Source organism: Ovis aries, chromosome 2, assembly GCF_016772045.2.
Source record: "Ovis aries strain OAR_USU_Benz2616 breed Rambouillet chromosome 2, ARS-UI_Ramb_v3.0, whole genome shotgun sequence".
Classification (NCBI taxonomy): domain Eukaryota; kingdom Metazoa; phylum Chordata; class Mammalia; order Artiodactyla; family Bovidae; genus Ovis; species Ovis aries.
Window position 1 is genome coordinate 148024104 of NC_056055.1, and position 17777 is coordinate 148041880.

Below are 17777 nucleotides of genomic sequence, written 5' to 3' on the forward strand. Positions count from 1 at the left end.
GAAACTCCAGTACTTTGGCCATCTCATGCGAACAGTTGACTCACTGGAAAAGACCCTGGCACTGGGAGGGATGGGGGCAGGAGGAGAAGGGGACGACAGAGGATGAGATGGCTCGATGGCATCACTGACTCGATGGATGCTAGTCTGACTGAACTCCGGGAGTCGGTGATGGACAGGGAGGCCTGGCGTGCTGCGATTCATTGGGTTGCAAGAATCGGACATGACTGAGCGACTCAAGTGAACTGAACTGAACTGATGGTTGATTCATTTTGAGGTTTGGCAGAAAACAAAATTCTGTAAAGTAATTATCCTTCAATGAAAAATAAATTTAAAAAAATGGCCGGGGGCTTCCCCCATGGTCCAATGGTTAAGAACCTGCCTGCCAATGTAGGAGACACAGGTTCCATCCCTCGTCTGGAAAGATCCCATATGCTTGGGGCAACTAAGTCGGTGTACCACAACTACTGAGCCTGTGCTCCAGAGCTGGTGAGTCACAATCCGTGAGCCCATGTGCTGAAACTACTGAAGCCTGTGCACTTAGAGCTTGGTTCTCCAGAGCAAGAGAAGCCACAATAAGAAGCCTGTGCAGCACACCCAGAGAGAGCCGGTGCACAGAAACAAAGACCCAGCACAGTCATAACTCAATAAATAATTTAAAATAAATTGCCATACTTTTCTGTTCTAGTCTAAGCTAATATTTTTCCTATTTATTGAAATTTTTTCATTTGGTTATTTCATGTATCTGAATAATGAAAATAATCAATCTCTAGTTTTATGGATTTTTCTTTCTATTTTCTCATGGCTGCCTAATTACATACTATGTTGAAAAACAAAAACAGTATAGTCTAGATAGGAGCCAAGATATATAGGTTCTTGTTCTACTTGCCACTGTAAGTTAGACCATATATCTTTGAGATTCAACTTCTTTTATCTTGAATGAGGTGGTAAAACAAAGTTATTTTTAAGGTCTCATACATTGATCATGAGAATTAATTTCCTAAAAATTATACATATATAGAATTATAAGGAAAAAAGAGTAAAAAAAAATCAGCTGCACCATAAGGATGAAATAGACTAAGGAGAATAAAAGATATACCTGCAATTTCTTCTAAAGTATTGGCATGCATGTCCAGCAACACAGTTCCATTCAGAATACAACTTCTTAACTCAAATAAGCTGTGCAGTGAAAGAGTAGCCACATAAGGCTTGCTCCACCTTTCCCCTCCATCTTCCACATCTTCTTCAAATTTCAACCACCTATACAAATAAATAATATTATCAGCACATTGAGAGTTACACTGTAGATAAATGAATCTTTATCTCAATAATAAAAGGTAGACACATAAAGATATTGACATTATTTCCTGGTTTCAAGAGTTTTAGAAGTAAAAGCCAACCCAAGACCTCTGGTTTACTTCATTTCAATTACATTTAACATTCTATCTGTCACTGAAAGATATATTGAAAACAAAGAAAAACTTTAAGTTATTTTTATTAATTTTTTGGCACAGGAGTGGCTAGCAGCCATTGAGCGGTGCAGGAATGGGAAGCAGCGTGAGGACATACCCCATGTCCAAGGTCAGAAGCAGTGGCTGCACTTTGCTGGAGCAGCCGTGAAGGGATACCCCACGTCCAAGGTAAGAGAAACCCAAGTAAGCAGGTAGGCACTGAGAGAGGGCATCAGAGGGCAGATAGACCGAAACCACAATCACAGACAACTAGCCAATCTGATCACACGGACCACAGCCTTGTCTAACTCATGAAGCTAGCCCATGCCATATGGGCCTGACAGAATGCAGTCCACTAGAGAAGGGAATGGCAAATCACTTCAGTATTCTTGCCTTGAGAACCCCATGAACAGTATGAAAAGGCAAAAAGATAGGACACTGAAAGATGAACTCCCCAGGTCGGTAGGTGCCCAATATGATACTGGAGATCAGTGGAGAAATAACTTCAGAAAGAATGAAGGGATAGAGCCAAAGCAAAAACATCACCCAGTTGTGGATGTGACTGGTGACAGAAGCAAGGTCCGATGAAGTAAAGAGCAATATTGCATAGGAACTTGGAATGTTAGGTCCATGAATCAAGGCAAACTGGAAGTGGTTAAACAGGAGATGGCAAAAGTGAACATTGACATTCTAGGAATCAGCGAACTAAAATGGACTGGAATGGGTGAATTTAACTCAGATGACTATTTTATCTACTAAGACATGAGTTTGGGTAAACTCCGGGAGTTGGTGATGGATACGGAGGCCTGGCGTGCTGCGATTCATGGGGTTGCAAAGAGTCGGACACGACTGAGCGACTGAACAGAACTGAACTGAACTGTGAGCAGGAATCCCTTAGAAGAAATGGAGCAGCTATCATAGTCAACAAAAGAGTCCAAAATGCAGTACTTGGATGCAATCTCAAAAATGATAGAACGATCTCTGTTCGTTTCCAAAGAAAACCATTCAACATCACGGTAATCCAAGTCTATGCCTCGACCAGTAACACTGAAGAAGCTAAAGTTGAACAGTTCTATGAAGATCTATAAGACCTTTTAGAACTAATATCCAAAAAAGATGTGGTTTTCATTATAGAGGACTGGAATGCAAAAGAGGGAAGTCAGGAAACATCTGGAGTAACAGGCAAATTTGGCATTGGAGTACAGAATGAAGAAGGCAAAGGCTAATAGTGTTTTGCTAAGAGAACATCCTGGTCATAGCAAACACCCTCTTCCAACAACACAAGAGAAGACTCTACTCATGGACATCACCAGATGGTCGACACCAAAATCAGATTGATTATATTCTTTGCAGCCAAAGATGGAGGAGCTCTATACAGTCAACAAAAACAAGACCAGGAGCTGACCGTGGCTCAGATCATGAACTCCTTATTGCCAAATTCAGACTGAAATTGAAAAAAATGGGGAAAACCACTAAACCATTCAGGTATGACCTAAATCAAATCCCTTATGATTATACAGTGGAAGTAACAAATAGATTTAAGGGACTAGATCTGATAGACAGAGTGCCTGATGAACTATGGACAGAGGTTCATGACATTGTACTGGTGACTTCTATCATGAGTCACCATCGAGACAGGGATCAAGACCATCCCTAGGAAAAAGAAATGCAAAAAGCAAAATGACTGTCTGGGGAGGCCTTATAAATAGCTGTGAAAAGAACAGAAGTGAAAAGCAAAGGAGAAAAGGAAAGATACACCAGTTGAATGCAGAGCTCCAAAGAATAGCAAGGAGAGATAAGAAAGCCTTTCTCAGTGATCAATTCAAAGAAATCGAGGAAAACAACAGAATGGGAAAGACTAGAATCTCTTTAAGAAAATTAGAGATACCAAGGGAACATTACATGCAAAGATGGGCTCAATAAAGGACAGAAATGGTATGGACCTGACAGAAGCAGAAGATATTAAGAAGAGGTGGCAAGAATACACGGAAGAACTGTACAAAAAAGATCTTCATGACCAAGATAATCACGATGGTGTGATCACTCACTTAGAGCCAGACATCCTGGAATGTGAAGTCAAGTGGGCCTTAGGAAGCATCACTACAAACAAAGCTAGTGGAGGTGATGGAATTCCAGTTGAGCTATTTCAAATCCTGAAAGATGATGCTGTGAAAGTGCTTCACTCAGTATGTCAGCAAATTTGGAAAAGTCAGCAGTGGCCACAGGACTGGAAAAGGTCAGTTTTCATTCCAATCCCAAAGAAAGGCAATGCCCAAGAATATTCAAAGTGAAAGGAAAGTGAAGTCGCTCAGTTGTGTCTGACTCTTTGTGACCCCATGGACTGTAGCCTACCAGGCTCCTCTGACCATGGGATTTTCCAGGCAATAGTACTGGAGTGGATTGCCATTTCCTTCTCCAGCGGATCTTCCTGATCCAGGGATGGAACCCAGGTCTCCCGCATTGTAGACAGATGCTTTACCATCTGAGCCACCAGGAAAGTCCATAAGAATGTTCAAACTACCGCACAATTGCACTCATCTCACACACTAGGAAAGTAATGCTCAAAATTCTCCAAGCCAGGCTCAGCAATACGTGAAACCGTGAACTTCCAGATATTCAAGCTGGTTTTAGAAAAGGCAGAGGAACCAGAGATCAAATTGCCAACATCCTCTGGATCATCAAAAAAGCAAGAGAGTTCCAGAAATACATCTATTTCTGCTTTATTGACTATGCCAAAGCCTTTGACTGTGTGGATCACAATAAACTGTGGAAAACTCTGAAACAGATGGGAATACAGACCACCTGACCTGCCTCTTGAGAAACCTATATGCAGGTCAGGAAGCAGCAGTTAGAACTGGACATGGAACAACAGACTGGTTCTAAATAAGAAAAGGAGTACGTCAAGGCTGTATATTGTCACCCTGCTTATTAAAATTATATGCAGAGTACATCATGAGAAATGCTGGGCTGGATGAGGCACAAGCTGAAATCAAGATTTCTGGGAGATATATCAATAACCTCAGATATGCAGATGATACCACCCTTACGGCAAAAAGTTAAGAAGAACTAAAGAGCCTCTTGATGAAAGTGAAAGAGGAGAGTGAAAAAGTTGGCTTAAAGCTCAACATTCAGAAAACGAAGATCATGGCATCTGGTCCCATCACCTCATGGCAAATAGAAGGGGAAACAGTGGAAACGGTGTCAGACTTTATTTTTGGGGGCTCCAAAATCACTGCAGATGGTGATTGCAGCCATGAAATTAAAAGACGCTTACTCCTTGGAATGAAAGTTATGACCAACCTAGACAGCATATTAAAAAGCAGAGACATTACTTCGCCAACAAAGGTCCGTCTAGTCCAGGCTATGGTTTTTTCAGTAGTCATATGGATGTGAGAGTTGGACTACAAAGAAAGCTGAGTGCCGAAGAATTACGCTTTTGAACTGTGATGTTGTAGAAGACTCTTGAGAGTCCCTTGGACTGCAAGGAGATCCAACCAGTCCATCCTAAAGGAGATCAGTCATGGGTGTTCATTGTAAGGTCTGATGTTGAAGCTGAAACTCCAATACTTTGGCCACCTGTTGTGAAGAGCTGACTCATTTGAAAAGACCCTGATGTTGGGAAAGATTGAGGGCAGGAGGAGAAGGGGACAACAGAGGATGAAGTTGGATGGCTCTGCAACTCAATGGACATGAGTTTGGATGAACTCCGTGAGTTGGCGATGGACAGGGAGGCCTGGCGTGCTCGGTTCATGTGGTCACAAAGAGCCGGACACGACTGAGTGACTGAATTGAACTGAACTGAGAATTATATTAATATAAGTGTTTAATCGGTCTTCCCTGGTGGCTCAGTGGTAGAGAATCTGCCTGCCAGTACAGAAGATGTGGGTTTGACCCCTGAATTGGGAAGATCTCCAGAATAAAATGGCAATCCACTGCAGTATACTTGCCTGGGAAATATCACAGACAGAGGAGCCTGGTGGGCTACAGTCCATGGGGTGGCAAGAGTCAGACAGTACTTAGCAAGTAAACAACAACAAATGTTTATTCAGTGGTCACAGGGAATCTGTAATAGAACTAATAAAGAGAATATACTTCATGGAATGATAATAAAATGCAAAAGGAAATGAAAGAGTAGTCATTTTTATTTAGTGGAAGGTCTAAAAACAATATATGAATCTTTTGAAAATTTTGCCCTTTGATTTTTAGAGAAACTAGTATATTTGGGGATTATTCTGCAGGAAAAATACTTATTAGGCCTGCTTGAATAAAATCTTGTGATTGCAGTCACTTCTAGGGACTAAATCTATGAGAACTGAGCTCAGATTGCATTACCTAAGTGTTCCTGCCAGGGCTAAGAATAGAAGACTCTTGATATACAGTGCCAAATGGGAAACCATTGCCTTCTTAGAGTGAAATGAACAGTAATATCTGAGATTTTTTTCTTAACTAAGATAAATGGAAGGAATAAAGAGAAACTTATGATTTTACTGCTTGGCAGTCATACTAAATATCTTATTCTTTTAAGTACTTCCTTTTAAATCTCAGCAGATAACCAATTTAATTCCACCATTTCTAACAAACCCTCACCTAAATGCCTCTCCTTTCTTAACTCCATACCATCTTCCTCATTTTTTTCCCTCTCCTTGTCACTTTTGCCCTAACTTCCTCTTGCCATGCAATATCACTTAAATTTCCTCTCTATATGATATTTTATTACTGTTTTACATTAAAAAATTATATATTCAAACACTCCAACTCCAACAGAGGACAAGTATGTAGTCTAGTAAAGAATCAGTATATTGGCCAGCTAAAAAAGCTAACCAAAAGGGCTAGTCAGAAAGATTAGTGTGTAGAGTTCCAAGAAAGATAAAGAAACTCTGGATCTGTTCTTAGTGTTCAAGGACCAAAATGTCAGGAAGTAAAAAGGAAACTAATAGGGAAAAATGGCTATGTCTGCCACAAGTTTAGAAAGGGGAGTATGCCTACACCCATCATGAGTTTATAGAATGTTTGAAGGTTGAAAAAACTTACACTTGAGCACAAAAGGCTGACAGCATCTCTTCAAATGGTGGCAATATTACAGCAATTTTATATATACATCTATATACAACATATGTATGTATTTTTGCCTACACAGTCCAGAATATTTTCATATTATGAATCTTAACAATTTTTACCCCTTTCAGGGTCATTATCCATCAGAGACCATCTGACAGTCATTAATACAGCTCATCAACTACAGCTTAGCAACCGAACAACAACAAAAGATTCAGTAACTGCCCCCATAATCAAAATATGTAACTGTTCCATCATCACAAATGAGCTTCCCTTATATTCTCAGTTTTCACCCTGTTTCTGTCCCCTTGTAATCATTAATCTTTTCTTCATCACTATAGTTTTGTCATTTTGAGGACATTCAGTCCACTTCAGTTCAGTTCAGTCGCTCAGTCATGTCTGACTCTTTGCAACCCCATGAATCGCAGCACGCCAAGCCTCCCTGTCCATCACCAACTCCTGGAGTTCACTCAAACTCACGTCCATTGAGTCGGTGATACCATCCAGCCATCTCATCCTCTGTCGCCCCCTTCTCCTCCTGCCCCCAATCCCTCCCTCCCAGCATCAGGGTCTTTTCCAATGAGTCAACTCTTCTCATGAGGTGGCCAAAGTACTGGAGTTTCAGCTTCAGCATCAGTCCTTCCAATGAACACCTAGGACTGATCTCCTTTAGGATGGACTGGTTGGACCTCCCTGCAGTCCAAGGGACTCTCAAGAGTCTTCTCCAACACCACAGCTCAAAAGCATCGATTCTTCGGCGCTCAGCTTTCATCACAGTCCAAGTCTCACATCCATACGTGACCACTGGAAAAACCATAGCCTTGACTAGACGGACCTTTGTTGGCCAAGTGCGTAATCATATGGTTCGCAACTTTTGGAGGTAGACATCTTTCACTAAAGCACAATGTCTTTGAGATCGGTCGAAGCTGTTGTATGTATCAGTAGATTGTTCCTTTTTATTGGTGAAAAGATTTCCACTGTATGGATGTATCAGTTTATTTAACCACTCACCCAATGAAGAATGAGTTGTTTATAGGTTTTTGCTATCACAAATGAAGCTGCTATGAACATTCATGTAGAAGTTTTTGTGTGAATGTGTTTTCATCTCTCTAGGGTAAATGCCCAAGACTGTGATTGCTGAGTCCTATTTACTAATACATGCTTAGTTTTATAAGAAACTGTCAAACTGTTTTCTAGAGTAGTGCTACCATTTTACATTTGTGCCAGTAATAGCGGAGAGATCCAGTCTCTTGAATCCTCATCAGCATTTGCTATTATGACTATTTTTTTATCTTAGTTATTCTCTTAGGTGTGCAGTGGTATCTCACAGTGGTTTTAATTTACATTTCTCTAATGACTTATGATTTTGAACACTGTTTACATCTCTATTTGTGACATGTTATCTCTTCTCTGAAAGGTTTTTTGTTTGTTTGCTTGTTTTTGCACATTTTCCTAATTGATTTGTTTTTATACTGTTGAACTTTGAAGCTCTTTACACATTCTGGACATAATATTTTAGTCAAATATGTGGTTTGCAAATATTTTCTCTCTGTCAGTAGTTTGTCTTCATCCTCTAACAGGTTGTTTTTTTCACAGCAAAAAGTTTTAATTCCAATGAAGTCAAATTTAAAAATATTTTCTTTTAGCTAAAAGATTGTGCTTTCAATATCATGTCTAAAAACTCATCTTCTAGCCCTTGGTCCTGAAGATCTTCTCCTACATTTCCCTAACATTTGTACAGCTTTATGTTTTACATTTAGATTTACGATTTATTTTGAATTAACATTGTGTACACTGTCAAGTTTATATTGAAATTAATTTTTTTTTTACTTATAGAACTCTAATTGTGCTAGTACCATTTTTTGAAAAGACAATTCTTCCTTCACCTTTGTCAAAAATTGCTTAGTTGAACTTGGATTCAGTTCACTCGCTCAGTCGTGTGCGACTCTTTGCGACCCCATGAATTGCAGCACGCCTGGCCTCCCAGGCATCACCAGCTCCCAGAGTTCACTCAAACTCATGTCCATTGAATCAGTGATGCCATCCAACCATCTCATCCTCTCTCGTCCCCTTCTCCTCCCCCCGTCAATCTTTCCCAGCATGAGGGTCTTTTCAAATGAGTCAGCTCTTTGCATCAGGTGGCCAAAGTATTGCAGTTTGAGTTTCAACATCAATCCTTCCAATGAATATTCAGGACTGATTTCCTTTAGGATGGACTAGTTGGATCTCCTTGCAGTCCAAGGGATTCTCAAGAGTCTACTCCAACACCGTAGAACTTGAGTTAGTCTATCTTAATTCTCTGTTCTGTTCCATTGATCTACATGTCTCTGAAAAGACATTTTAAAAACAAAACTACTTCCTTTAGAATAATGTCCTTCAAATTTAGAGTTTGGTCTTTCAGAAAAGAATGGAGACTCTTGGGAGTTTCATGCAGTTTGGATGACCAAATATAAGTTATATGCATGGATGGTTTGATATAACCATTATGAGTATTTCAGGAGGAAACATCAGATGCTTCCCATAAAAAGGAACCCACAAGTTACAAATATCAAGTTACTAAACACTTCAAGATTCAGTGCTTTATGCCAACTCCAGAATGATGCCAAAAGCTTTGAAAGATATTTAAATGAATATATTTTAAAGATATATACGTATATCTCTCTTTTCTGTTTTTCATGCCATTTCATACTCTAAAGATAGAAATTAGCAGGCCTGAGAACACACCAAATCCTGTTTCAAGATCTGTAGTCACTGAATATACTGTCAGTTGCAAAATGCCTGACTGCAGTTAATGACCTAAACTGCTGTAATTTATTCCAGTTTATTCCAATAAACTCAGCTGACACTTGTTTGACTAGCAAACCAAAGCAAACAGGAGTCTCATGAGCATGAATGAGATGTGAAAGACAATAAGAAAAACTGAAATTGTAGGCCAATTGCATGATATTTTCTATGGGGGAAGGGTGGATTTAAACTCTTTGAGTTTATTTTCATTTCCTTCAGTAACTCTGGGTCTGTTTTCATCCATAATTAACACATTGGAATCTCTTTCTACTAAGCAACAACAACATAAAATAGGTGTTTCCTGAATTCTTTGAGGATTAAGTTGATGATAATCTCCTCTACAATACACATATAAGAAATCTACAAAATAGAATTAAATTAGAAATGGACTTTTTCTATGGAATTTAACTCTTTCTGTTTATTTTATTCTCACTAATTCAGTTTAACTTTTCTAATAATTTTATTCTCTGATTCTATCCAAATAGGGAGTTACTGTATCATCTAAAATCATAGCCTTGGGAAATGTCATGAAATTTCAAGAGAAAACATCTTTTTATGGGGTAGAGTTAAGGATATTGAGGGTTAAAAGGGAACATGGTTAGGATAGGGGCTGGAGAATAACATATGTGATCATAAAGTGCCTATTTCAAGGGGAAAGGGAAAATAAAATATATCCAAACTTAGAGTTTATTGACATTAGCTGTTCTTAACCATATTATTTTCACACCTCACACTCCACTGAAAAATCTTGATGACTTGAACCTCTACCAATTTTAAATATTGAATACCTCCACATCATGAATAAAATTAGTTTGATTTAATCATCCTTTTCCACATTACCATCTATGTAGCATCAAATCCCTTGGTTTGCCTCTGCTAAGCTCATTTGTGGGAAACATTTTTAAAGGGCAACCACAGTGAGTCAAACATGTTGTTTCCACCATTGCACAGCTGTGGTACCTTTGCGTACTTTTCTATTAATAACATTACATGTTATTTATAAGTAGGACATTGTAATTGTGCTGATTTCATGAGCCCAGTCATATGGCTTCTTTTAGGGTCTTTAAAAGTGAACAGCTGGTTTTCACAAACATTTATTAAATAATTATGATTCAAAATTTAGCTTCAAAATCTAAAACTTTACCTAAGCTTTAATTGGCAACAACAGTGGGCACGAAAATTCTAGGTGTGATATATGGCAGGTGCAATGTGCTGATAAAATATCCTTTTTAATTTCTACTATTAGGGTGAAAAATTTTAATTACCCTCGGAATACTAATCAAAAGAAAGAAATAGTTCAAATGGTCAGGCTAATAATCTATTAGAATTAAACTGCATTTGAAAAATCAGATGGAGTCATGAATTAACAAAAATTAGTCTTTTTAGATGAACTAGGTTATCCAGAACAAAATTACTTTCACCACTTTAAAACCTACTTCATTTCTAAGTCCTCAATAAATATGTTCTGTTCTTTCCTGAAGTACTGTGCTTCAGCCAAAATTTACTACTCTTCTCTTCAATGTCTGTTTCTATTTTGACTGCTTATCAGATGTTTATTTGAACCTCAAATATATGCACCAGAAGCAGGGCTAAGAACACAGGTCCTACCTAATAATATTAGAGCATACTAATACTTAACTAGATCATCTCTTACATTCTTTATAAATAAGTAGCAACATTTTTGGTGACTTAGAATAAAATGTTATTCAAGTTAATCCATTAGAGCATGATAAAACCTTACCTGCTCAACTGTGATAGGCAGAGAGCTAGATTCTGGTATTACTCAGCTATCTCTTAGCTTGAAGATAGTGGGAAAGTTACAAGAAGTTAGTGTTTAAAAGGAATAGATCACCATTTGATCTAGAAGGTAAAAAAACTCTAGATTTTTACATCAGAACACATATTCCTATCTTAATTCTCTGCTCTATTCTGAGGGATGAGAAAGAAGAAATACATTTTTTAAAAAATGCTGCCAAGAAGTAATTCTCAGCAGTTGATTAAAGAAACTGTAATCAGAGCTATACAGTCATCATAACCATCAATCTTCTTCGTTTAAGTCAGCCAGGAACGCTTGTTTCTTAGAACTAGTTGAGGATGGATGATTCTAGCCTTAAACAGGGAGGTTTGTACTTTAAATTCCTTATCAACAACTTTTCATCATAAAAGAGCAAAATTTATAAAACTAATTGGTGGAGAATACTATCATATATTGTTTTTCTGTCATCAAAAAAGATGAGCACACATATTATGTCTTTGAAAATAGTACTTAGGTTTTGATGCAGTTGGAAGAAAAAAATTAGGCAGATGGTTCTTAATCTTAAAATTTTCCAGGTCACATATTAATAAAAACTGTTTCAAATTTAGTTCTATATTAGCATTAGAAAGAATTTAATTTATATATATTTTTTCATTAAAAGGGTAATTCACACAGAATAACATACCCTAGTTTTAAGGCATTAAAAAACACAAATAACAAAAATGAATGACTTGAAATAAAACCAGTAAAGGAAATAAACAGCTAGTTCTCTGGAAAAACATAAAAACATATGAAAAGATGTTCAATCTCACTAATAATTAAAAATACAACAAAGATTAAAACAATGAAATTGATTTTGCACCTATAAAGTTAGCTAAAATTTTTACAAGTTTGATGATTTTTGGTAGTGTGCTGCAATTCATGGGGTCACAAAGAGTCAGACACGACTGAGCGACTGAACTGAACTGAACTTGAACATTCTTTGGTATTGCCTTTCTTTGGGATTGGAATGAAAACTGACCTTTTCCAGTGCTGGGGCCACTGCTGAGTTTTCCAGATTTGCTGGCATATTGAGTGCAGCACTTTCACAGCATCATCTTTTAAGATTTGAAATAGCTCAACTGGAATTCCATCACCTCCACTAGCTTGTTCGTAATGATGTTTCCTAAGGCCCACTTGACTTCGCATTCCAGGATGTCTGGCTCTAGGTGACTGATCACACCATCGTGGTTATCTGGGTCATGAAGATCTTTTTTGTATAGTTCTTCTGTGTATATTTGCCACCTCTTTATATCTTCTGCTTCCCTTAGGCCCATACCATCTGTCCTTTATTCTTCCCATCTTTGTATGAGATGTTTCCTTGGTGTCTCTACCTTTCTTGGAGTGCTCTCTAGTCTTTCCCATTTTATTGTTAACCCTATGTATGCCTGCAGTTCCTTGTGCACAGCTGGATCACAGCATTCATTATACAGTATTCACAACTTTGTTTACTTATCTAAATCCCGCATTAGAGGTGAGGTTCTTAAAAGCAAGATCTACGTTGCTTGTTTTCCTTGTTTGGCTGCACAGAGCAGCTTGTATGATCTTTGTTCCCCAACCAGGGACTGAACTCAGGCCCTCTGCAGTGAAAGCATGAAGTCCTAACCACTGAACAGCCAGGGTATTCGCTAAGATTTTTGTTGTTGTTGCTGTTCTATTGCATTTAGCACACAATAGAACATCAGTGTTAGAAAAGAAGAATGAAAAAATAAATGCAAATTTATTTATTTTGCAAATTGCAAATAAATTTATTGTATTTATAAATAAATAAATGCAAATTTATTGCTCTTTTATCACAAGTCATCAAATGGCAATATAGAAATATTCACTGTAAGTGACAGAAAAAGTAATCCTTTAAGAATAATTTTTTAAAAACCACTATGTTTAAATGTATACATTTCATAGAAACACATTACAAATATTTTTACCCTCAACAAATAGTACATAAATCCAGGACTCCAACTAAAATCTCATAAAATTTTTGTCCTTTCTTTTAAAAAGTCCCACATAATATTACCAGTTGGAGCACAAGTTAGTAATTGAAAAGATACAAATAAATTACTGTTAGATAGCTATTGTTTCCCAGATGACACACAAATTATGCTACTGTTTATCTTTAAGACTGCAGCCGCTGCTGATTCTGCATCACTGTTTACTATAATTACAGCCTTCGGATTTCATTCTGACCCATATGCCATTATAGGATATGCCCAGGCCAGATGAGCAATTTCAGAAATCAGCAGCACTGATGGATGTTTGCAAAGTTGTGGCAACAGAAATCTCTTTTTTTTCTGATAGTATGAAAATTCTTTATCATCACGTCCCCCTTCAACCAAAAATTCCTCACCTGGCTGTTTCTCGCCACTCAGCATCCTCACCTTCACGCCAGCAAATCTCATCGAGTTCTGTGAAGAGGTCATGAGGAATGTGCTCCTCATCATCATCCTCCGTCCCAAGAATAAACTGTACTCGCTGTGACGGGGTGTCTATGGATGCCAGAGACAAGAACACGCATCAGCAAGACCTGGAGCTGCGAATGTCCCAGTTACCACCTTCACACCACTCGCATCTCCCCGACCGCAGCACTCACCCAGAATAGACTTGAGAAATTAAGATGAACTCAGTATTACATTAAGTCCAGTAAAATATGGGATCGTAAACACATAAAATGTAAGTATATAATGTACTATATTATCAAAGATAAAATCAAACGTGATGATTATTTTGGATTACTTAAGCATCACGGAAAATATTTCCACATCTCTCATACACACATGCACTGTTTCTCTCATCACATTGCTACACTTTATGGTCATATTCAGAAGAGCAGACTATGATAAAATTCACTTATATTAAAACTGTGCTGAATATAACTCACCAAAAAGAACTCCTTTGCGAGGCTTCTTGACAATTACACCCTTATCCTTCCCCTCACCCCTTGCAACCATTAATCTGGTCCCTACTGCTATAGTTTTGCCTTTTACAGAATGCCATACAAGTGGAAACATATGGTGTATAGCTTTTAGAGACTGTTATTCACTTACCAATATGCCTTTAAGGTTTTGAAATTTATCTGTGTCACAGAATATATCAGTAATTCATTCGTTTTATTGCTAAGTAATAGTCCATTATATGAATGTACCTTGTTTTGCTTATCTATTCATTTGTTGAAGGATATTAAATTTACAGTTTTTTCAGTTATGAATAGAACTTCTATAAATATTCCAAATTTTTGTGTGAGTGTAAATTTTTATTCTCTGGGGTAAATACCTAGGAGTAGAATTGTTGGGTTACCTGGTAAATATATGTTCAATCAATACATTTGTGAAAATTATAAAACTTTACTGAATGATATAAAAGTAGACCTAAATAAATGAATATATTTATATTAATGGAAAAGCCCAATAGTGGAAAACCATCTTATAAATTCAATGCTATTACAATAAAATATCTGGTATTTTCAACTATTTTTTAAAACACAAGAGAATGAATAAATCAGTAACAAACCACAGTGATCACTTAAATCTATAATATTAAATATTTTGTGAAAATAAACCAATTAATAAGTAACTTAAAGGATTAGGTTATAATTAAGTCACAACTGGGAGGATTTTAGAAGTCAAAAGTGAAAAAGATACATATAATATAAAATATTATATAGTCTCATACTTTTTGTATCAATAAATGTTTGCAGTGGGGCCCTAGCTTCTGCCTACCTTAATAGCCTTATCTTTTGCCTTGTAATTCCACTCTGGGTACCTTAGTTTTCTTTCAGATTTTTAAAAATAGCATGTTCCTTCCCATTTCAGGGCCACTGCACATACTGTCTCCTCTAGCTCTGCTGTATCTTTCATCATCTACTTCACTATAATATACTTTGGCAAGCCTACCTAATCAGACTCATGAAACACACACACGAGCACTCATATGCAACAATTAAGTCAGGCACCTGTTATCTTAATTCACAGCACTCTATATTTCTCCTTGTTATACTTTCCTTAATTGCAATTTAAAATTTACTGTTCAATAACAAATTAAATACTTTAAGTAGAAAATATTTCCAGCTGCCAGAATTAGTTTCCTAGAAGATAGGATCAAGTTCCTAAAGAAGAATAATGCATGCAAAAAAAAACTTTTAAAATTATCAAGCATCATGCAAATATTATTAATGATGACTGATGCTGATGCTAGTGGTAGTAGGGATGGATACAATGAAAATATAGCCCTGTGAAAACAGAAAGGTTTAGAATTTGAAGCAGGGAGAATGAGAAAATACCAGTGCCATTAATTGAAAGAGGTTTATAACATGGATGAGCCTTGAAGATGCTAAGTGAAATGAGAGACAGGGAAACACAAATACTATTAATATATGATCTTACTTATATGTGGAATCTAAAAAAAGACAAAACAGTAAAACCAAAGCATTAGCTGCTCAGTCTTTGTGACCCCGTGTACTGTAGCCCACCAGGCTCCTCTGTCCATGGAATTCTCCAGGCAAGAATACTGGTGTAGATAGCCAGTCCCTTCTCCAAGGGATCTTCCTGACCCAGAGATTGAACTCATATCTCCTGTGTTGCAGGCAGATTCTTTACCATCTGAGCTAAACTCATGGAAAAAGATTTCAGACTTGTGCTTACCAGTAGTATGGAGTGGAAAGAGGAGAAAGTGGAGAAAAATGGTCAAAAGGTATAAACTTCCAGTTTTAAGTACTAGGGATGTAATAGACAACATGATGAATACACTTAATACAGCTTTATGATATGTAAGTAAGTTGTTGAGTAAATTCTACGACTTCTCATCCGTGATGAATGTTAACTAAACCTATCACGGCAGTCATTTCACAACATATGTAAAGCAAACCATCATGTACTCATACTATGAGGTATGTCAGTTATTTTTCAACAAAACTTGGGAAAAAAGGGTGGTCAGAATGAGGAGCCAGTATTGTAGGCTGAGAGCACAGGAGACATCTTTTAGATATGCTGACTTTGAGGTGATTATAGTTCAAACACATAAAGATGATCACAGGACTGCTGGATATTTGATTCAGTAAAGAGGACAAAGTCAGAGGTAAAGACACAGGTTGCATTTAACTAGAGAAGTAATATGATTACAACGAATGAGGACTCAAAAATGAAAGACAAGAGAAGGCTCAGTATCAAGGGAATTATATGATTTAATATTTAGGATGAGGAAGAGGAGTTAAAAAATCAGAAAAGGATTAGACAGATATGTAAAAGGATTGGTACACTGAACAAATATATAATGAACACCCTCCACTTGTCAGGTGAATTAGACAGACATAAACAGAAGGAAAAAAAAACCTCTGCCCTTATAAAACTTACATTTGATTAAAAGAGTAGTATAACAGGGTCAAGGTAGAAAAGAACAAGTCAATAATGTCAGATGCTATAGAATCATTGATGAGAACTAAGAGCAATAGGATTTTAATAGCTTAATATTCAATAGCACTGGAATTCCAAAGACCATGTATTACTTTTACAATCACAAATAAACTATGTCTATTGGAATATAGGCCATATTTTCAACAAATGGTTACTTAAAATCAAATTTACAAAGTTATACTATAGGAAGAAAACCACTAATAGAATTATAATTGGAAATAAGCAAGTTCCTTTGCAAACTTTGATCTTTTCATTACTAGTTATGTTACTCAAACTAATTTAGTTACTCACATGCTAATTATAAAGTGGTTGGCTATGGTGAGACTATAAGACAAGGGAAAAAGCCAAAATTGATTTTTAAAAGTATCAATATCTTCTATGGATCAAGCATTTTCATACAATATCTCTTTATGTCTGAGCAATAACCTACTCAAAAGGACACACATCACTCAGTCTGAAAATGCAATGAACATAATGAAAGAGCTAGAACATCTATGTCACAGATAAGAAGACTCAATATTAACAGGATGACAGTTCTTCCCAACTTGATCTGTAGATTTAATGCAATCCCAATCAAAATCCCGTCAAGTTATTTTATGGACACCAACAAACTGATTCTAAAGCTTATATGGAAAGGTAAAGGCAGAAGACCCAGAATAGCCAACAAAATATTGAAGGAGTGGATACGACTGAGCGACTTTACTTTCACTTTTCATTTTCATGCATTGGAGAAGGAAATGGCAACCCACTCCAGTGTTCTTGCCTGGAGAATCCCAGGGACGGGGGAGTCTGGTGGGAGTCTATGGGGTCGCACAGAGTTGGACACGACTGAAGTGACTTAGCAGCAGCAGCAGAACAAAGTTAGAGGACTGACATTCCACAACTTCAAGACTTACTATAGAGCTACAACAATCAGGACAGTGTGATAATGGCAGAACAGACAAAGAGACCAATGGAACAGAATAAAGAGCCCAACTATAGAATTCCGTAAATACAGTCATCTGATTTTTGACAAAGGAGCCAGGGTAGTAGAGTTTCTTCAACAAATGGGCATCCACATGCAAAAACACAGATCTAGACACAGACCTTACAACACTTTTCCAAAATAAACTCAAAACGGATTGTGTGTGTGTGTGTGACACATATGCACTCAATCATGTCTGACTCTTTTGCAACTCCAGGGACTGTAGCCCACCAGGCTCCTCTGTGCATGGGATTTTCCAGGTGAGAGTGGAGTGGGTTGCCATTTCCTCCTCCAGGGGATCTTCCCCACCCAAAGATCAAACCGAC

The 17777-nt window shown here is 37.4% G+C and overlaps 1 protein-coding gene across 11 annotated transcripts in view; it reads right to left on the reverse strand.

Annotated features, from left to right (window-relative positions):
• The window catches only part of SLC4A10 (solute carrier family 4 member 10), a 347928-nt gene that overhangs the window by 158509 nt on the left and 171642 nt on the right, over positions 1 to 17777 (reverse strand). For all 11 annotated transcript variants that reach the window (XM_060411136.1, XM_060411135.1, XM_060411134.1 and 8 more), the window contains exons 4-5: positions 13430 to 13568; positions 1097 to 1257 (exon numbers count right to left, since the gene is read on the reverse strand). In XM_060411136.1, coding sequence (XP_060267119.1) covers positions 1097 to 1257; positions 13430 to 13568 — 300 coding nt within the window. The remainder of the gene's footprint in view (positions 1 to 1096; positions 1258 to 13429; positions 13569 to 17777) is intronic.